The sequence below is a fragment of the Elephantulus edwardii genome, unplaced genomic scaffold (genome assembly GCF_000299155.1).
Source record: "Elephantulus edwardii isolate Elephantulus edwardi_28Jun2011 unplaced genomic scaffold, EleEdw1.0 scaffold00149, whole genome shotgun sequence".
NCBI lineage: Eukaryota > Metazoa > Chordata > Mammalia > Macroscelidea > Macroscelididae > Elephantulus > Elephantulus edwardii.
Genome location: NW_006399899.1, coordinates 3171808 through 3192242, shown reverse-complemented (window position 1 = coordinate 3192242; position 20435 = coordinate 3171808). Strand labels below are relative to the sequence as shown.

The 20435-nt window shown below is 41.5% G+C and overlaps 2 protein-coding genes across 2 annotated transcripts in view; one reads left to right on the top strand and one right to left on the bottom strand.

Moving 5' to 3' along the window:
* Positions 1 to 325, bottom strand: part of GEMIN5 (gem (nuclear organelle) associated protein 5) — a 59772-nt gene extending 59447 nt beyond the window's left edge. The window contains exon 1 of the mRNA XM_006894746.1: positions 141 to 325. Within this exon, the coding sequence (XP_006894808.1) occupies positions 141 to 306 (166 nt within the window). The 5' untranslated portion in view covers positions 307 to 325. The remainder of the gene's footprint in view (positions 1 to 140) is intronic.
* Positions 326 to 3123: 2798 nt separating this feature from the next.
* Positions 3124 to 20435, top strand: part of MRPL22 (mitochondrial ribosomal protein L22) — a gene marked incomplete at its 3' end in the record, with an annotated part of 53471 nt that continues 36159 nt past the window's right edge. Inside the window, exon 1 of the mRNA XM_006894745.1 lies at positions 3124 to 3211. Within this exon, the coding sequence (XP_006894807.1) occupies positions 3124 to 3211 (88 nt within the window). The remainder of the gene's footprint in view (positions 3212 to 20435) is intronic.

Below are 20435 nucleotides of genomic sequence, written 5' to 3'. Positions count from 1 at the left end.
CACCGTGGGCAAACCACGCCCCTGGCTGGCCTCGAGGTGCCCAAACCTTAGGAAAAGAGGTAGCCAAAGATTCCCACTCAGCGAATACAGGGAACACAATGGGAACGGGGGGAAAGTCTGCGCCCCGAGGCGGGAGTTACCTCGAAACGGAGGCGCTCCGGAGCTCACGCCCGCCCTCGGGCCCACGCGGACTAGGAAGACAGAGGTGCGCGCCGCGAAGCCGAAAAGGCCCCCGGGCACGGCGTCGCTGCACCGAGTGCAGTACCAGTTGGGGGAAGGCGGCAGAGTCCGAGGTTCCTGCCCCATGACTGCGTCCCTCAGGCCAGAGAAGCACCGAGGAAAAGAGGTCGCCTACGGCCCCACGCCAAGCAGGAAGGGGGCAGGGCCGGCTTGGCGCCCCACCTCCTCGGGTCTGATGCTACGGAGCGCGCCGAGGCCCAATCCGCACTGAGTGCTCTGCTGCCGAGGCTTCCAGGCTGAGATGGGCGGGGCAGCGTTTACTTTGCTACGTAACCCTTCAGGTATCCTGGACCCGAGCCCAGCCTTGAGGTTAGGCATTATCATTCTCTCCAGCAAAAACCACATAATTAAGGGTCTAGATATACCAGGGCATTTTGCTAGCAGTCCCCAGGTGGTGCAAATGCTTAACACTCCCGGCTGTTAACTGAAAAATTGAAGTTTAGAGTCTTTAGAGAAGAGCCTTGGAAGAAAGGTCTCTCATTTAAAGGATCACCCACTGAAAACCCTGTGAAGCACAATTTTGTGTCTATGGAAACACATGTTGTTGTTGTTGTAGTGTACCGTCGAGTCAAAACCGATCCATAGCTGCACCTCTGGTGGGTTTTCAGAAGCAGTTAATCACACAAAAGGGAGATTGCTAATCCCTCGGAGCAGCTGGTGGGATTGGAATAGAGTGCCTTTGGGATTGCAATGCAGCTTCTTGCCAGTAGGCTGACAGAGTTCCCTATGGATGGAACACATGGCATCATAATAAACCAGAATTGACTTGCTAGAGTCAAAGACCTTGTAGTGATGATGACGAAGTCAGGGGATTCGTATCTACCCACTGCTTCAAGAGAGAAAAATTGGCAATCGTTTTATATGCTATTGTCTGCCTCTGAAAACCTTGGAGGATTAACTTTGAGTCAGTTCCAATTTGTGGTTCGTAACAACAACAACAACAACAACAACAACAACAACAATTTATTGACTGCCAACCTAGAGATGAATAAGGATAAGGACATGATAGTTTGTGTTTTAACTGTTGTTGTTGTTGTGTACTGTCGAGTCGGAACCGACCCGTAGCTGACCCTCCGTTGCGTTTTCAGAGGCAGTTAATCGCACTGGAGGAGCTTGCCTATCCTTCTCCAGCAGAGCAGCTAGTGGATTGGAAACTACCACATGCTTTCGGGATTACAGTGCAGTTTCTTGCCACTTGGCCACCAGTGCTCCCTGTGGTTTTTTTTGTTTTGGTTTTTTTTTTTAACCACTATCAGCTCATCTTTTTTCCTTTTTTATTAATTTTAATGAAAATTTACAGAGACTTTGGATTTCCATTCATTCATTGTTGCACTTCCCCCCCCCTGCCCACCCTTCCCCCCAGTACACTCTTTTCTTTGAAAAGTAAAAGAAAAGTTCCCCCATTGTTATACAAACACTCCCCTCAGGTCCATGCCACTATGCAGCCATTGTTCTGGACTCCTGTCATGACAATAATGCCTAATCACATATCCCTTTTAAACAATTTTCTCCCTCATCTGTTTCAATGTAGTATACATTATTTATCCCATCTTTCTTAGTCTCCCCCGCAACCGCAATGTCAGTCCTGTTTTACAACAGTGGCACTATGCAGTATTTGTCTGTTTGTAACCAATATATTTCACTCAGCGTAATGTCCTCCAGGGTCACCCATTTTGAATAATATTGCATGAGTTCCTTATTTTTCGATGCAGTGTAGTATTCCATTGTGTGAATATACCACAACTTCTCTATCCATTCATTTGTTGATGGGCTCTTAGGTTGTTTCCAGCTCCTTGCTATTGTGAACAAAGCTGCGATAAACATGGATGTTTTAACTACTTATTCTTTATTATTATTGTGAATGATAGAATGTTAACATATGAATACAAGGAAGACCTGTTAATATGATTGTTATTCAAATATATACACCAACAACTAAAGCCATAGAGGAGGAAATGGTTGATTTTGGCCAAATTTTGCCATTGGAACTTGACGAAATATACAATGTAGTAATGATAATTGGTTGACAGGAATGCAAAAATTGGAAACAATGAAGAAGCGATAGCAGTCAGTAAGTACACAGACTTGCTGACAGAAATAAGGCTGGAAATAGAATTATCAAATTTTGTTTTGTTAATGATTTTGCATTGCAAATATCTTTCTTGTTCCCATTCCCAAGAAATGTGATCCAACTGAACGTGGAAACTATTGAATGATATAATTAATACTACACGCAAGCAAAATACTGCTGAAGATCATTCAGACTGCTGGAACAATTCATAGATAGGGGACTGCCAGAAGTTCAAGCATAATTTAGAAGAGGCTGTAGCACCAGGGGTATCATTGCTGATGCCATATGGATCCTGACTGAAAGTAAGGAATACCAGAGGAATGTCTATTTGTGTTTTATAGACTGTTGTTGTGTACCGTAGAGTCTGAACCAACTCGTAGCTGACCCAACAGCGGGTTTTCAGAGCAGTTAATCGCACAGGAGGAAATTGCCAATCCTTCTCCCGCAGAACAGCTGGTGGATTCGAACTGGTGCCTTTGGGATTGAAGCGCAACCTCTCGCCATTAGGCCACCAGAGGACCCTTTTATTGACTATAGAACGGCATTTGACAGTGTGGATGAGAACAAATTATGGGTAACATTGAGAAGAATAGGAATCCCAGAACACTTAATGTGAAACCTATATATACCTAGACCAAGAGGCTTCTTGATTTTTCTGAGTGACTGTGACTTTCCAGGAACTAACTAGTTTCTGTCTCTTACAATCATTCATTTCTAAGCGTGTCTGGCTTAATTATTAGGCTCCCGCGCGTTCACGGTTGCCATGACAATACCGCCAGTGTCACTTTCAAAGACGCGCAAGAGTATCGCGCATGCGTCTTGTGTTGGCGGCGTGTGTGAACTCGAAGGCTTCCGTAGAGCGAGGTGTCAAGATGGCGGCTGCAGTACTGGGGCAGTTAGGTAAGGATTTCTTCGTGGTTTAGAAGCGGAGGAGGGGAGTTGAGATGGGCTTCTGAGTTTACGGCTTGCATTGGTGTTGCAGGTACACTATGGATGCACAATGTGAGAAGCCGTGGGAAGTTGGCCTTGGGGTAAGTGATTCGCTGCGGCATTGCAGAAGGACCCAAGATCTCTATTTTAGTCTTGTCAATTACTGATCTCCTGACTTTTATGTTCTGGGACAACACAGTCGAGCAAGACAGCTAGAATCTTTGCCTTTCCGAAGTTTCGAATCCAACCGCGGCTACGTGGGAAATAGATCCCCAGCCTCCTCCTGTGCACTCTACAGTCTGTGAAGCTCAACAGGGACAGCTATGAGTAGGTTCCGACTGGACTGCTGCTGAGTGTATCTCCTGGCTTTAACGTTAATAGAACTAGTTACTCATTATCCCAAGATCTCTAAAAATGCCTTTGAACAGTACCTTTCTGAGCATGATTAGAGTGTCTCACCTCTATATGAAACTGTCTAATCGTTTTAGTTACGTCTCACATACTTTGGGCATGCAGTTAGGAGAGGCTGTTCTTTGGAGAAGGACATCTTGTTCGGAAAGGTAGAGGAATGTGAGAGTGAGGAAGAGCCTCAACCAGATGGATTGACTGCAGTATTAATTTTAAGTGTGTCAGAGATTGTGAGGATAGCATAGACTAGGACAGGGTTCAGGTCTGTTCATAGCTTTGCTATGAGTTGTACTCAACTCAAGGGCACTTAAAAGTGACGACAACAAGGTGAGCTCTGGTGGCCTAGTGGCAAGAAGCTGTACTGCAATCCCAGAGGTGTGCAGTTCGAATCCACGTGATGCTCTGCTGGAGAAGGAGGGGCAATCTCCTCCTATACCAGTCAGATCTGATTTGACAGCGCACACACACATACAAAATAATAAAATAAAAAAAAGTAAAAAAAAGAGTAAAAAAAAAAAGTGACAACAACAACATAGCAACCCTATCTACAATAGGTCAAAATTTTGCTGGGTCCTTTGCCATTTTCACAATCTCTTGCTGTGTTTACGCCCATTGTGCAGTCACTAGTCACTGTGTTAAGACAGCTCACTGAGGGGCTTTTTTTTCACTCACCCTCTACCTTTTATATATCTATATCTTTATCTATATCATTTATTATTATTATTAATTTTAATGAAAATTCACAGAGATTTTGGATTTCCATTCATTCATTGTTGCACTTGACCCCTCTTGGTAACGTGCCCATAGAATGAAAGATGGAGTTCTCCTAAGGACTCTGGCTGCACTTCTTCCAAGACACACCTGTTCTTTATCAGTGCATGATATAGTCAATACACTTTGCCAGCACAACTCAAAGACAGAATTTATTTATTGATCTTCCTTATTTATTGTCCCATTTTCACATGCAAAATGAGCAGTTGGAAATACCATGGCTTGGGTCAGCTACACCTTAGTTAGTAAACTGACATACTTGTTCTTTAGATCTTTAAAGAAGTTCTTGACAATTTGTCCATTTAAATATGTTGAAATCCTTGATTACTGCTTCCAGGGAGGTTTGACAACATCATAGTTTTCTGCTTCAGTGGTGGGAATATTTTTTTTTTTAATGTTGAGTTGTAATCCATATTGAAGGCTATAATCTTTGCTCTTCTTCAGTAAGTGCTTCAAGTCTTCATTCTGTAAGCAGGGTTGTGTCAACTGCATAATCCAGGTCATTAGTCTTGATCGAATCCTGTTGCCATGTTCTTTTTCATATAGTCCAACTTCTTGGATTTTTTTGTTTAGCATACAAGTTGAATAGGTGTGATGAAAAGATAACAACCTTGGTATACACCTTTTCTGATTTTAAACCATGTAGTATTATTCTGTTTGAATGACTGCTTCTGGGTCTATGTGTGAGATCCATTTGTATATAATTAAATATTCTGGGATTCCCATTCTTCCAATGCCTTTGCATAGTCAATACAACACAAGTAGACTTCTTTCTGTTTTCTGCCAATTGACATCATCAGTAATAGTCCTCATTCCACCATCTCTTCTTAGTCCATCTTGACTTTCTGACAGTTCCCTGTTGTTATGCTACTCCAGCAATTTTTGAATGATCTTAAGGCTTATATGCATGTGATTATAATAATAATTTCCATATTTTCATGAATCACTTTTCCCTGTAATACGCTCAAATAGGGATCTTTCCCAGTCATTTGGCCACATAGCTCTTCCAATTTTCTTGTCGTAGATGAGTTTGCATGGCCAGGGCTACATCTGTTTGCTAAAATACCTCAACTGATATTCTGACAAATCCTAGGGCTTTAGTTTTGGCCAATGTCTTTAAGTGCACCATGGATATCTTTCTTCACCACCATTACTTTTTGATCAGATGCTACTTTCTGAAATGGTTCTGTCCACCAATTCATTTTTGTACAGTGACTCTACATTTCTTGTATCTTCTTCCCGCCCCATCTTCTTTTAATACTTTCTGCATCATTGAATAGTTTATTTCTTTCAGCTTGAGAAATCACTGTGCCTGTGCGTCTTTTTTGGTTTTCTAATTCTAGGTCTTTTGCTTATTTCATTATGCAATACTTTGTTGTCTTGAGCTACCCTTTCACATCTATTCAGCTCTCTTATTTATTAATTTCCTCTTTTTGCTTTAGGTTCTTTTTGGTCTAGAGCAAGTTTCTCTCTGGGGATTTATTTTGGTCTTTCTTTTTTTAAAATGACCTTCTCCTTTGCTCACGTATAATATACTTAGTGTTATACCACAGCTCATCTGCTTTTAAGTTGTTAGTGTTCTGTGCATCAAAGCTATTCTTGAGATGGTTCTAAATTCTGGTGAGAGAAACTCAGGGTCACATTTTAAAGCTTATGGACTTATTTAAATTATCATTAGTTTCAGCTTGAACTTGGAAAAAAACAATTGATGGTCTGTTCCACATTCAGCTTTTCTACTGTCTCTTTCCACACATGCAGTCAATTTGATTTTATCAAGTGAAGTCCATGTGTATAGTTACTGAATGTTTTTTTAAAGGTATTTGCAGTGAGTGAATCCTTGTACATAATTCTGTTATGTGACCTCCAGCCTCATTTCTTTCACCAAAGCCATAATTTCTATCCACTAATCCTTCTTGTTTCCAGCTTTCCTTTACATTTATCAATTATTCATGCCCCTTGGTTGTATATTCAATAAATTTTAGATTCTAGAAGTTGGTAGATAGTCTCAGTTATTACCTGCTTTAGTGGTTGGTGCATAATTTCAGAAGTAGCCATTTTAACATGCTTTTTTGATTACATAGGAGTTAGCAGTGTACCACCTTATGGCCTATGCTACCACAGCTAAAAAAGGTGTAAGTAACACAGCATTTCTCAAGTTGAAAGAACTGAAAAATTCAAGCTTCTAGTTGCAATACTGCTATGGGAAAAATCTTAAATGCGCCAAGAAGCATAAAAAAAAAATGGAAGGAATATACAAAGTCACTATATAAAACAATACTGATTGACAATAAAAAAAATTCAAGAAGTAGTATTTGCTAAAGAGCCTATGGTGCTGAGGGAAATAGTTCAGGATACATTGAAGGCAATGCTAAAAATATGTCTCCAGTAATCCACAGGATTCAAATTGACATGCTCCAACTAATACATACGGCTCTGGACATGCTCACCATTCTCAGCCAGGAGATTTGGAAGACAACTACCTGGCCAACTGACTGAAAGAGATCCATATTTGTTTTTATTTCTCAGAAAGGTGGTCTAACAGAATATGGAGATTGTAAAACAATGTCATTAATATCACATGCAGACAAAATATGGCTGAAGATCATTCAGAAATGCCTAGAACAGTACATTGACAGAGAACTGTCAGAAGTTCAATCTGGATTTAGAAGAGGCTGTGGCATCAGTGATATGGTTGCTGATGTCAGATGGATCTTGGCTAAAAGGAGACAATACCAGAAGAATATCTATTTGTGTTTTATTGACTATGTCAGGTACTTGACTGTGTGACTCATAAGAAACTAAGGTTAACATTAAGAAGAATGGAAATTCCTAAACAATTAATTTTGCTTATATGAAACCTTTACATAGATCAAGAAGCATTTTCTGAACAGAGCAAGAGAACACTGCATGCTTTAAAATTAGAAAAGGTGTGTGTCAGGGCTATATCCTGAGCAAATTATTTGAGAGGCTGGACTAGATGAAGAAGAATGTGGCAACAGGATTGGCAGAAGACTCATTAACAACCTGTGTTATGCAGATAACGCAACCTTGCTTCCTGAGAGCAAGGAGAACTTGAGCACTTGCTGCAGAGGATCAATGACTGCAGCCATCAATATGGATTGTTTCTCAACATGAAGAAAAAAAAAATCCTCACCACTGGGCCAGTAGACGATGTCATGATGGATGGAGAAATGATTAAATTTTCAATGATTTCATCTTGGATGCATAATCAATACCCTTGGTCCACCAGTTAGGAGATCTGAAGACAGACAGTATTGGGAAAGTCTGCTGTTTGGGACATCTGCAAAGTCCTGAAGAGTAATGATACGATACCAGTTTAAAGACTAAGGTACATATTATTCAAGCCATAGTTTTTCCAGTTACCTGCTGTGCATCTAAGAGCTGGACAATGAATAAGGATGACAATTAATTGAGTTGTGTCTTTGAGTTGTGGTGTTGAAAAATAGTGCACAATATCTCTTGGACTGCCAAGAGAACTAACAGATCTTGAAGAAAGTACAACCTCATTGTCCCTTGGAGGCAAGGATGGTAAAACTTTGTATCTCTACTTTTGGCATGTTGTTAGGAGAGGGTATTTTTTAGAGAAAGACATCATGCTTTGAAAGTTGAGGGTTAACAAAAAAGAGGAAGACCCTCAATGAGATGGATTGACTTAGTGACTGCATCAGTGGGCTCAAATATGTAAGAAATAATGAGGATGGCACAGGCTAGGGCAGGGCTCCGATCTTTTGTTCATAGAGTCGCTGTGAATTGTACTTGACTTACCAGCACATAACAACAGAAATAGCAAGTCACCAGAGCTCCCTGTTGTTGAGAATATATACAGCAAAACAAACCCAATTAAATCATTTCTACATGTTTAGTAACATTGATTGCATTCTTGTGTTTTGCAACTAATTTAACTGCTCTTTTTGGGTTCCCCCCCCCCATTAAAATTAACTCACTGTCCTCCTAAAATTCCTGTCTAGGGATTCATCCAGCCTCCTTGATTTTAGAAATTTGAAATTCTTTGCATTTACTACTTTTTGATTAGGATTTGTCTGTATAATCTTGGATCAGCCATGTAAAATATTAGAGATAATTTTTTTTTCAATGACTGGAAAAATAATTATATATTTGTATGCCCTGTCCTCTTTGTTTAGTATTCATAGGGTTTTCAAAACCTTTTATTTTAGGAAGTAGATGGCCCATCCTTCTTCCTAGTCTGTCTTAATTAGGAAGCTCCACCAAAACCAATTCAAGATGGGAAACCCTCGTGGAATTTGAGACACCAATGGCAAAGATTTCAGTATCACAGCAACCTCAAGTAATCGCAGTATAGCAAACTGACAGACAAATGCTGCACCACTTAGAACAATGTTCTCTTCAAACACAAATCAACTGACTTTCAAATACAAAGGCCCACCCACCAGATCCTGTTTGCCTACACCAGAGGCTTCCCATCCAAGCTGTTTGTAAATGAGATCAGATGCAGCTAATCAGCTTATACTTGATTGCTAACACAATTAGAAATGCCCAGTTTACCCCCAGCTTTCAAGTAAATCATAAACATCCACCAGTTTGCATCTTCGCCAAGCTAAAGGCTCACTTTCAGGACCAGATGAACTTTTAAATACCTTGATCAGGAGGCTGTTGAGTGAATGGAATAGGGGAGGAGTGCATCAGGGTTATATTCCATCTCCATACTTGTTCAGCCTATATACTGAGCAAATTATCCGAGAAGCTGAACTCTATGAAGATAATGTGGCATCAGGATTGGAGGAGACTCATTAATAACTTGTGTAGTATGGATTGAGGCTCAATGTCAAGAAGACAAAGATCCTCACCACTGGACCAATTGACAGCATCAGGATGGATGGTGAAGAGATTGAGATTGTTAACAACTTTAGTCTGCTTGGCTCCATGGTCAACACTCTTGGCATCAGTAGCCAGGAAATCAAAAAACATATTGCAATGGGAAAGTCCACTGTTAGGGACCTCTCCAGGGTACTGAAGAGCAATGGTGTCTCTCTGGAGGCTAAGGTGCATCTGATACAGACTATGGTCTTTGCAATCACTTGTTATGCATCAGAGAGTTGGACAATGACCAAGGAGGATAGAAGGAGAATTGATGCCTTTGAGCTGTGGTCCTGGAGAAGAGTATTGAATGCACCCTGGATTGCCCAGAAAACAAACAGATTCATCCTGGAGAGGGTTAAATCAGGCTGCTCCTTGGAGGCAAGGATTCTGGGGCTTCGTCTGACATACTTTGGACATGTTGTAAGGAGGGAGAGGGACATCATGCTTGGGAGGGTGGAGGGATGGCGCAAGAGGGGAAGACCCTCTATGAGGTGGATTGATTCAGTGACTGGGGTAATCGGGATGGGTGTGTCAGAGGCAGTGAGACTGGCACAGGATAGAGCAGGGTTTAGGGCTGTTGTACAGAGGGTCGCTATGCGTTGCAAGCGACTTGACACACAACAACAAACAACAACAACCCAGTTGACACAACCTTACTTGCTGAAAATGAGGAGGACTGGAACCACTTGTTGCAGAAGATCAAGGCATGCAGCCTTCAGTATGGACTGTGTCTCAGTAACAAGATTCTTTCCACTTCACCAGTAGGCAGTGCCATGATGAATGAAGAGGATATTGAAACTATCAACAGCTTCATCTTGCTTGGATCCACAAACACTCTTGGTACGAGCAGTCAGAAAATAAGGAGACACATTGCACTGGGAAAATCTGCTGTTAGGAACCTTTCCAAATTACTGAGGAGTAGTTATGTCAGTTTGAGGACTAAGGTGTGTCTGATTCAGGCCATAGTCTTTCCAATTACTAGCAGTGCATCTGAGACCTGGACAATGAATAATGATGATCGACACCTTTGAGCTGTGGTGTTGGAGGAGAGCAATGAATATCCCATGGGTGGCCAAGAGAACAAACAGATATGTCCTGGAGAGGGTGCAGCTGGAGTGCTCTTTGGAGGCAATGGTGAGGCTTCACCTCACTTACTTTGGACATGTTGCTAAGGGGGACTATTTCTTGGAAAGAAGAGGGACATAATGGTGGATAGGATGCAGGATTGTGAAGGAGAAGACGACCCTCAACCAGGTGGATTTAGGTGGTGACTGCTACAGTGGGCTCTTGTGCGTCAGGAAGTGTGAGGATGGAACAGGGTTAAGATCTTTTGTTCATAGGGCTGCTATGAGTTGTACTCAACAGCACTCAATAAACTAACACATAAACATGGTCTGTCAGGGACCTCTGGTGGCTTAGTAGTAAGGAGTTGTGTTGCCAACTAAAGGCATAATTGGAGTTGTCCTTCTAAGGGTAGTGTAAAAGTCTAAGGTTCCAGAGTCTCATTTGTGCTTAGGTTAAAATTCTCCAGAAGAAAAACTCAGTTGGAAATGTTGTAAATTAGCTATATAGTGGATGACTGCAGTTTGATATATTTGGATAAATATTGAACTGCAGATGGATATATCATGTTTAATACATAGAAAGTTAGCGGAAAAAAGGAAAATCCTTTCAATGAGATGGATTGACGCAGTGGCTGCAACAGTTGGCTCAGGCCCAGCAGTCATTGTGAAGATGCCATAGTACCAGACTGTATTCTGTTCTGTATTCTGGTACAGAGTCACTTTGAGTTAAAATCAACTTGATTGTATCTCATACAACAGCAGATGACAAAATTAGATTTCAGCTCTGGTGGAATTAGGCTCGTCCAGGTACAAGTGCTTTGTTCTCTGATAATTTGCTTCATAGGGGCTGTTTTCTAATCTCAAAAAGTAGAGGATTAAAAAAAAAGAAGTGATCATTTACCTCACAGGTTGATTTTAAAGAGTAATGATGTTGTGTACCAAGGACTTGGAACTGACCCATAGCTGACCCTCAGGTGGGTTTTCAGAGGCGGTAAAAGACCTATTAAGTCTAGTGATGGCCTACTGGTAAGAAGCTGTACTGCAATCCCAAAGGCATGTGATTCAAATCCATCAGCTGTTCCCTTGGAGAAGGATGGTCAGTCTCCTGTGCAATATTACTGCCTCTGAAAACCTGCTGGAGGGCAAGTTAAGAGTTGATTTCTACTCAGTGGCATACAACAATAAGTAGTGGCCTAATGGTAAGAAGTTGTGCTGAAATCCCAAATGCACAAGGTTTGAGTCCACTAGTTGCTCTGTGGGACAAGGATGAACAGCCTCTTCATGCAATTTACTGCCCAACTTGACAGCACACAACAATAATATTTAAAATGTCTGCTATAGAACAGGCCAGAAGGCAGGAGCGTGGTGGTGGGGAGTGCAGGAATCGTGGCAAGCTTTGGAGTGGACTGCTTTTCCGGGAATGTGTTTGATGTGTAGGTTTGCTCTGTCCCTGGAGTGAGGCTAGCCAGTCTGGGCCTAGGGTTTGAACCAGGAGGTGGCCTTAAGCCGAAGGGAGCTGGGAAAGAAGCGGCCATGTTGTTCCTGGTTTGTCTGGTGCCTTCACAGGCTCGTGGGAAGCTCTCCTTGCCAGAAGGCAGGAGCGTGGTGGTGGGGAGTGCAGGAATCGTGGCAAGCTTTGGAGTGGACTGCTTTTCCTGGAATGTGTTTGACATGCAGGTTTGCTCTGTCCCTGGAGTGAGGCTAGCCAGCCTGGGCCTAGGGTTTGAACCAGGAGGCGGCCTTAAGCCCAAAGGGCCCTCAGGCCAGTTCAAATTGTCTTCCTGTCAAACATTCTTCTAGGTGGTATAGCACTGGTCTGTGTGTTGCTGTACAGAGGTAACTCGTGGTTGCTGTGATGCTGAAGCCTGTGACAGTGATGTGCCAATCGTGGTGATGGGCACCCATGGTGGACAGTGTTGGCTGGAGCTTCCCGACTAAATCAAGCCTGGAAGCAGGAGCGGCATCCACTTCCAAAATGGCTTGCCTCTGGAAACTCTATGTACTAACAGTGCTCAGGCTGTTCGTTCATAGGGTTGCTATGAGTCGTCTCTGACTCGACGGCATTAAACAACAACAACAACAACAACTATAGAACAACACTGTCAGTCTGGAGACTAAGGTGTGCCTGATCCAGGCCATGGTCTTTGCAGTTATGTGCTGTGCATCAGAGAGCTAGATGATGACTAGGGATGATCGAAGGAGAATTGATGCCTTTGAGCTGTGGTTCTGGAGAAAAGTATTGAATAGACCATGGACCACTAAGAGAACTAACAGGTTCATCCTGGATAGGGTGAAACCAGACTACTCCTTGGAGGCAAGAATTCTGAAGCTCCATCTGACATACTTTAGGCATGTTGCAAGGAGGGACCTGTCCTTGGAGAGGGACTTTATGTTTGAGAGTGTGTAGAGATAGCACAGGAGGGGAAGACCCTCAATGAAATGGATTGGCTTAGTAATAGAGGTATAGGTATAATAGGGGTAATAGAGATAGTTATGTCTGAGATAATGAGGTTGGCTCTAGAGAGGGGTTCAGAGCTGTTGTACATAGGGTTGCTGTGAGTCACAAGCAAATTGACGGCATATAAAAACAACAGCAACAACATAGTGCCTTACAATTTTCTTTTGTATTACTGGGGAAACACAACATGAAGAAAACGGTTCTGACCACTAGGCCAATTGGTAGCACTGTGACAGATGGAGAAAAGATTGAGACTGTGAACAAATTTCAGCTTGCTCAGATCCACGATTAATGCTCTTGGCACCAGCAGTCATGAAATAAAAGACAAATTGCATTAGGAAAATCTGCCATCAGGGATCTCTTCAGAGTGCTAAAGAGCAACAATATCAGTTTGGAGACTAAGGTTTGCCTGATCTGATAACTTCACAATAACTTGCTATGCGTCAGAGAGGTGGACATGACCAAGGATGACAGAAGAAGAATTGATGCCTTTGAGTTGTGGTGCTGGAAAAGAGTAGTGAACATACTATGGACTGCCAAGAGAACGAACAGGTTTGTCCTGGGGAGGGTGAAACCAAATTGCTCCTTAGAGGCAAGGATTTTGAAGCTCTGTCTCATATACATTGGGCATGTTGTGAGGAGGATCAGTCCTTGGAGAAGGACATTATGCTTGGAATGGTGGAAGGACAGCGCAGAAGAAGACACAGTAACGGGTAATAGGAGTAGATGTGTTAGACAGTGACATTGGCTCAGGATAGGGCAGGGTTCAGAGCTATTGTGCATAGGGTTATTGTGAGTCATAGTTGACTCATCACAACAATATATTTCAAGAATTCTTAGAAATGAGTTAGTTTTATACTGGAAGTTATTAGTAGCCACTGTGCATTTCTAAGGAGCTCTTAGGTCTTGTCTAGTGTGTTGTGCTACTAACCCAAAAGCCAGAAGTTTCTTGTAACTTGAAACCAGAGGCCACTCCTTAGGCGAAAGGTGGGCAGTTTTTTCCTGTTAAGATTGAAATCCTTGGTGAGTTGCTGTGAACTCGACTCACTGCTTATCCTGTAGTAAGTTTTCCCAAGACTGTAAATCACATGGGAAGAGATAGCCTATCTTTCTACCTCAGTGGACACACCTTAGTCTTTAGACTGACCTCATTGCTCTTTACCACTTTGGAGAGACTCTGGAAAACAGATTTTCCCAATGCAACTCAATGTTTGGTTTCTTGACTGTTGGTGGTAAGTGTTTTGATTATGGATTCTGAGCAAGATGAAATAGTTAACTTTAGTCTTTTCTACAGCTATCATGATGCTGCCTATTGGCTCTGTCATGAGCATTTTTGTTTTTTTGATGTTGAGGTGCAATCTGTGTTGATGGCTGCAGTCCTTAATCATCTTCAGCAAATGCTTCAAGTCCTCAGTTTCAGTAAGCAAGGTTGTGTTATAAGCATAATGCAGATTGTTGATGAGTCTTCTTTTAATCCTGATGCCATATTCTTTATAAAATCTATCCTCTGATATTATCAGTTTAGCATAATGATTGAAAAGGTATAGAGAGGGGAAGGGGAAAAAAAAATAAAAGGTATAGAGAAAGAATATTTATATCACTGACACACTCTTTTCTTGATTTTGAACCATGCAATATTCCTTCTTGATCTAGGTATAGGTTTCATAGGAGCACAATCAAGTGTTAAGGGATTCCCATTCTTTTCAAAGTTAGCCACAATATGTTGTGATCTGCACAGTCAAATGCCTTTGCATAGTCAATGAAACACAAGTCAACATCCTTCTAGTACTCTTTGCTTTCAGTCAAAGTCCTTTTGACAATAGTGATATCTCGGGTCCCTGTGCCCTTTTACTTGGTTACTTTAGCACTTTTGCTCAGATCTTATCTGTAAGTCATGCCAAGTACATTAATCCTTAGTTATTGTTATTGTAGTTGTTAGGTGCCATTGAGCTGAGTATGACTCCTAATGACTCTATCAACCACAGATCTGAACCATGTCCTGTCCTGTCCTTTGCTAGCTTCACAGTCTCTAACACATTTGAGCCCATTTTTGCAGTCACTGTGCCAGTCCATCTGGTTGAGGGTCTTCCTCTTTTTTTGCAATCTCTCAAACCTTCCCAAACATGATATCCCTCTCCAAAGAATAGCCTCTCCTAGCAGCATATGAGACGAAGTATGTGAGATGAAGCTTTGTCGTCTATTTCTTTAAGGAGCACTCTGGCAACACCTTCTCCAAGACATATCTCTTGGTTCTTTTGGCAGTCCGTAGGATACTCAGCACTCTTTTCCAATACCACAGTTGAAAGGCATTAGTTCTTCTGTCATCCTTATTTATTGTCCAGCTTTTTGCACCATACCATGTGATTGAAAAGAACATGGTCTGAATCAGGCACACCTTAGTCCTCAAACTGCCATCAATGTTCCTCAATAATTTGAAGAGGTCCCTGACTACAGACTTTCCCAGTGCAGTATCTCTCCTGATCTCCTGACTGCTGGTACCCAGTGTACTGATTGTGGGTCAATCTTTTTAGTAGTTCTTCCTTATTCTGACATACTGATGTATATTACACATTTATGGTTAATTTTGTATCCAACTGAATTTTAAATCATTTCAGGACTTGAAGCATATTTTATGTCTCTTTAAATCTCAATTATTTGAAGTAGTACCCTGTCTACTTAGTAGCAGGCAGTAAAGAATGAGTTGAAGATGTATAAATTAACTTGAAAAAGTCTAATTAATAGCTTGAAATAGTGCCAGAAATTGTGATTCTCATTATCCCCCCATCTTATTGTCAAAAAAAGAATCCCAATTGTATTTTAGGTTATCAACATATGAGCTGTAATATGATCTCACATTTATAAATGTTTCTTCTGACTATTTATGTTGAGAATTGGTTGAGTTGGTTGATGGGGAGCAAAAACAGGAGTTAGGGAGATCAGTCTAGACTGTTGGCTGTTTCAGCAGTGAGATCATGGTAACTTGACTAGGTTAACTGTGAAGAGGGATGTGTGGTTAAATTTTAACATGTTGTTAATAATCACTGATGAGATTTGCTGATGGATGTGAGGTGTGAGAAAGAAGGGTAATATGAGAGTTAGTGATCTGAACAACTGAGCAAGGAGAACTTCAAGAGGAGGAGCTGGTTTTAGGAAATATGCCTGGAGCTCAATTTGAGGCCTGGTTTAATCAGGCTATTTTATGAATGTCCAAGTGGAGATGTAAGTGGGCAACCAGATTTTTAAGTTTGGAACTTAGGGATGGAATGTAAACTTGAGAATCATCAGTAAATAACTAATACTTGAAGTCGTGACACAGATTGACTGCCATGGGAATCAAAGTAACCAGAAACAGAAGTCCAGGGGATCATTGATACCTGTCTAGGGCAGGTATCAATGAAGATATAACAGAGACTGTAGAAGAGAGGCCAGATATGAAATCCTAAAGTTTTTTGGATTTCAAGTAGAAGAAATAGCTAAAAGAGGAGCAAATGACCAAAATCAAATCACACCCACTCTTGGAGAGTTGATCCTAACTAATGGCAACTCTCTGTTTTTCTGAGGCTGTAAATCTTAACAGGAGCAGACTGCCTCATCTTTCTCCCACTGATTGTATTTGAGGATTTGAATCATTGACTTTTTGATTATCAGTTTAAGACATGACCAAACACCCAAACCCTCTGTTGTAGAGATGATTTGTACTCATAACAACTGTCCATTGGGCTTTCCAGGCTGTAAATCTTGACAGGAGAAAACTGCCTATCTTTCTCCTATGGAGTGCTTAGTGGACTTGAACTGGTAACCTATTGCTTAGTAGCTTGAACTACTATGCCACCACTGCGCCAACGTGACTCACACACTCACCCACTCAGTGCTGATGAGTTGGAATGACTCGTAGCTGACCTTCCATGGGTTTTCATAGATTGTTGTAAAATGTATTGAAGGAGATTGCCCAGATTTCTTCTGCAGAACAGCTGGTGGATTTGAACTGCCACCATTGGGTTGTCAGTACAACCTTCTATCCACTAGGCCACCAAACCTTCCTAGAGATAAGTAAATCACTTTTAGACCATAACTGAGACTACTATTGTTGGCTTTTGGAACACAAATACTGTTGATGACCTTGGTAAAGCAAGCAGTTTTAGTGGAGTGTTATAGGCAGAAGCACGATTGGAAAGGGTACTCTGTAAATGGGAAGATACGAATTGGGGATGAGAAGTTCAAAAGCTCATTCAAAGAATTTTGTCCTAAAGAAAAATAAATAAGGATGGGTTGCAAGGGGTCAGGAGGGTTTGCGTGCTTTTAGTTGGAGATATTAGAATGTGTTTGTTAATGAGATTGATCCAGTATGGAGGAAGATGATGGAGAAAGGAAGGTAAGAATGAATTAGGGCCTTAATTCTTTGTGTGTGTGGGAAGGAATGGGGTTTTGGGGCCAAGGAGTGAGATCAGTCTTAGCTAGGAGCGTAGACAGTTCATTTATAATAAAAGATAGTGTGCATGGACAGAGAGGTACACAGATAAATTAGCTGATGAGAGCTTGTGAATGTTCTCTGCTGATTATTTTGTCAGCAAAATAAGCAGAATATCAGCTAAAAGTGAGAATGGGAGGTTTGAATAGCAAGAAGATAAATTTGTAGTTCGATAAGGATAAATGGATTAGGGAACTATAATAGGAATGCTTGGCAGCTTTAGTCTAACTTAAAGCTATTAAGAATGTAAAATTTAGGCATTTGAGTTATTCATTCCTGCTTATATATTGAAGATAAATGGCTTATTACCTACCTGCATGTGTATGACATGATGTAGGACTGGACCCTATTAGAACAGAGTTCATGCTCCTGTGTCTGCAGAAAGTGGCAGTTATGTTATGGTGACCTTTGTTAATTTAGTGATTCTCGACTGGAGGCAGTTTTGTACACTGGAGGACATTTGTCAGTGGCATTTTTTTTTGTCACAACTGGAGAGGGCGGCGTGCTCTTGGTCATGGGGGTGCTGCTGAATATTCACCATAGCACATGACGGCCTCCTCGAAATAAAGAGTTGTTAAGTACCATCAGATTGACTCTGGCTTTGGTGCAACAGAACCGATGGCAGCAGTCACTATGCAGTTCATCTTGTGGAGGAGTCTCCCTTCTGTTTTCCCACTCACCCTCTACTTACCAAGCAAGAGGTCTTTCTACAGGGACTGACACCTCCCTGTCCCCCACCCCAAATGTAGTAGTGCAAATGTAGAGAATCTGCACATCTCATATACAAAACTAAATCTAAATCAGATGAAATACCATTTTTTTTGTTTGCTAAATTCTTATTTCCTTTGTCCTTGACCTTCACAAAGTAAAATCACACTAAGTTAGAATATGCCTATCATTTCAGTCCCTTTATATTAGATTTTAATTGAGGCAAGAGGGAGATGTTCTTTTTTTTTTTTCCGTTTCAAATGTAGGATTAACGTAATGGTAACCAAAATAAATTTAGAATAAAGTTTTGTTTTTTTTTACTTTAATGAATGATTTTCTTAAGATTGAGCCTGAGGCCAGTACTGTCTTCACTGGGGACTTTCAAATACCTTGTACTAAATTTCATAATGATCTTTGAATAATAAGTTGGTAGTTTCATTGTTTTTTCACCCCCAGGTTTTACTTTAGATTGTTTCAGATAAATCTCATAAAAATTAATTTTTTAGGCCTAAAATTTAGTTTATATCAGCTACCTGCCAGTGATGGCTATGGGAAAATATAAAAAAGTGATATTTAAATGTAATTATCTTCAAACAGTGATAAAGAACATCAGAATGATGACAGTAGAGAAATTTAGATGCTAGTTCCAGGTCTGCCGATCCCTTGCCGTGTGTGTAGAAACTGCGACAGGCATGGATGGGGCATTATCTGACACTTCACTAACTTCACAAGCGGAAGGATCCGCACAATAGCATCAGCAACACAAGGCTGATTCCATTGAGGTCACAGATGCCCCCACCTCTGTCTTCTAACAATTCCAGTTCAAGCTGTTTCTGCCGTAGCTCTCTACTGGGTTTCATAATTCATTGAAATGGCTACACATAACTCGCAGACATTACTCTCTCTTATGGGGTTTGTTGTTGTTATGTGCCATCGAGTTGACTACAAATCATAGTAACCCTGTGAACAACAAAGGCTCTGAGCTTTGCACTATACTGTGGCATCCTTTACTGTCTCCAACACGCTTGAGTTCATTGTTACAGTCACTGTCAATCCATCTTGTTGAAGATCATCTTTTATGCTGACCCTCCACCTTTCCAAGCATGATGTCCTCCAAGGAATAGCTAAGGGAACTAAAACTCATTCACTGCTGTAAATAGGAACCCTCTATTGGGTTTTTCAAGGCTGTGAGTTGTAACAGGGAACACTCAGGTCTTTCTCTGGATCTACTGGTGAATTAAAACCTGAAGAGATGTGTGGCTTTTAAGGCAGTGCTGTAATTCCCTCAGGACCACCAGAGTTCTCAGGGAAATACCAGTTTACAATTTAGATAATTGGAACACACAGAATGCAGTTTGAACTAAGGAGAGCTTCTCCTCAGGCCTTTGTGCAGATTGCTATCTCTGGTTCTGGATCTCACAGCCTCGGTTATTGCCCTGCTTGGGCAAATGTTGGCCACTTATGTGCCATTCCTACTTTGCTGGTAAGCTTGAGTGTGAAGGTGCTTTCTTTTACTTCTGTGGCTCTGCAGACATGACTTCCCTGACAAATGCCCAGAGGTGCCCACTTGCCAGTAAGCACTCATCTTCTCACTCTCTGGACTGGGAGTCTCACATCAGAATCCGATTCCCTGCGGTTTCTGCTGCCATCGCTGCTCTTGCTGCTGTCTCTTGGCCTTTTTTCATCTCTGGTTCATGTGGAGATCTTACTCAGGTCCACTCTTCACTCTCTAGTTCTTTTTTAGTGGTAGCGAGGTCCCTGTTTCCTATCTCTGGACCTGCTCAATGTAAGCTTGGTGGGATGATGGCAAGACTGACCAATCCCATGTTAGTATTCTACTCATCTTAAAGTCTGTCTCAGATGAAGTGCAATCAGAGTGCTACTTGGAGGCGAGGACTGTGAAAGTTTGTCTCACATACTTTGGGCGTGTTGACAGGAGGGGCCTATCTTTGGAAAAGGACATCTTACTGGGAAAGGTGGAGAGTCAGAAAAACATAGGAAACCCCTCAACAAGATCTGCTGTTCATAGGAATGCTATGAGTTGTAGTTGATTCGATGGCACCTAACAATAACTCAGAAGTACCATTTGTGTTATATCTGCTTTTTTAAAATTTTAATGAACGTTTTCAGAGACTTTGGATTTCCATTCATTCATTGTTGCATTTCTCTCCCTGCCTAGCCCTCCCCTCCCGTTAACTCTTCTCTTTGAAATGTAAAATTCTTTCATTGGTGTACTATTCCTCCCACACCCCCCACCATATCTACTTTATTAGGCGGGAGCTCTGGTGGCCTGTCGGGTAAGGAGTTGTGCTGCCAACCCAAAGGCTAGCAGTTCTTTTTATTTTATTTTATTAAATTTTATTAGTTTTAATGAACATTTACAGGGATTTTGGGTTTTCATTCCTTCATTGCTGCACCATTCTCTCTACCCTCCTCCTCAGTTTGGTCTTCTTCCCC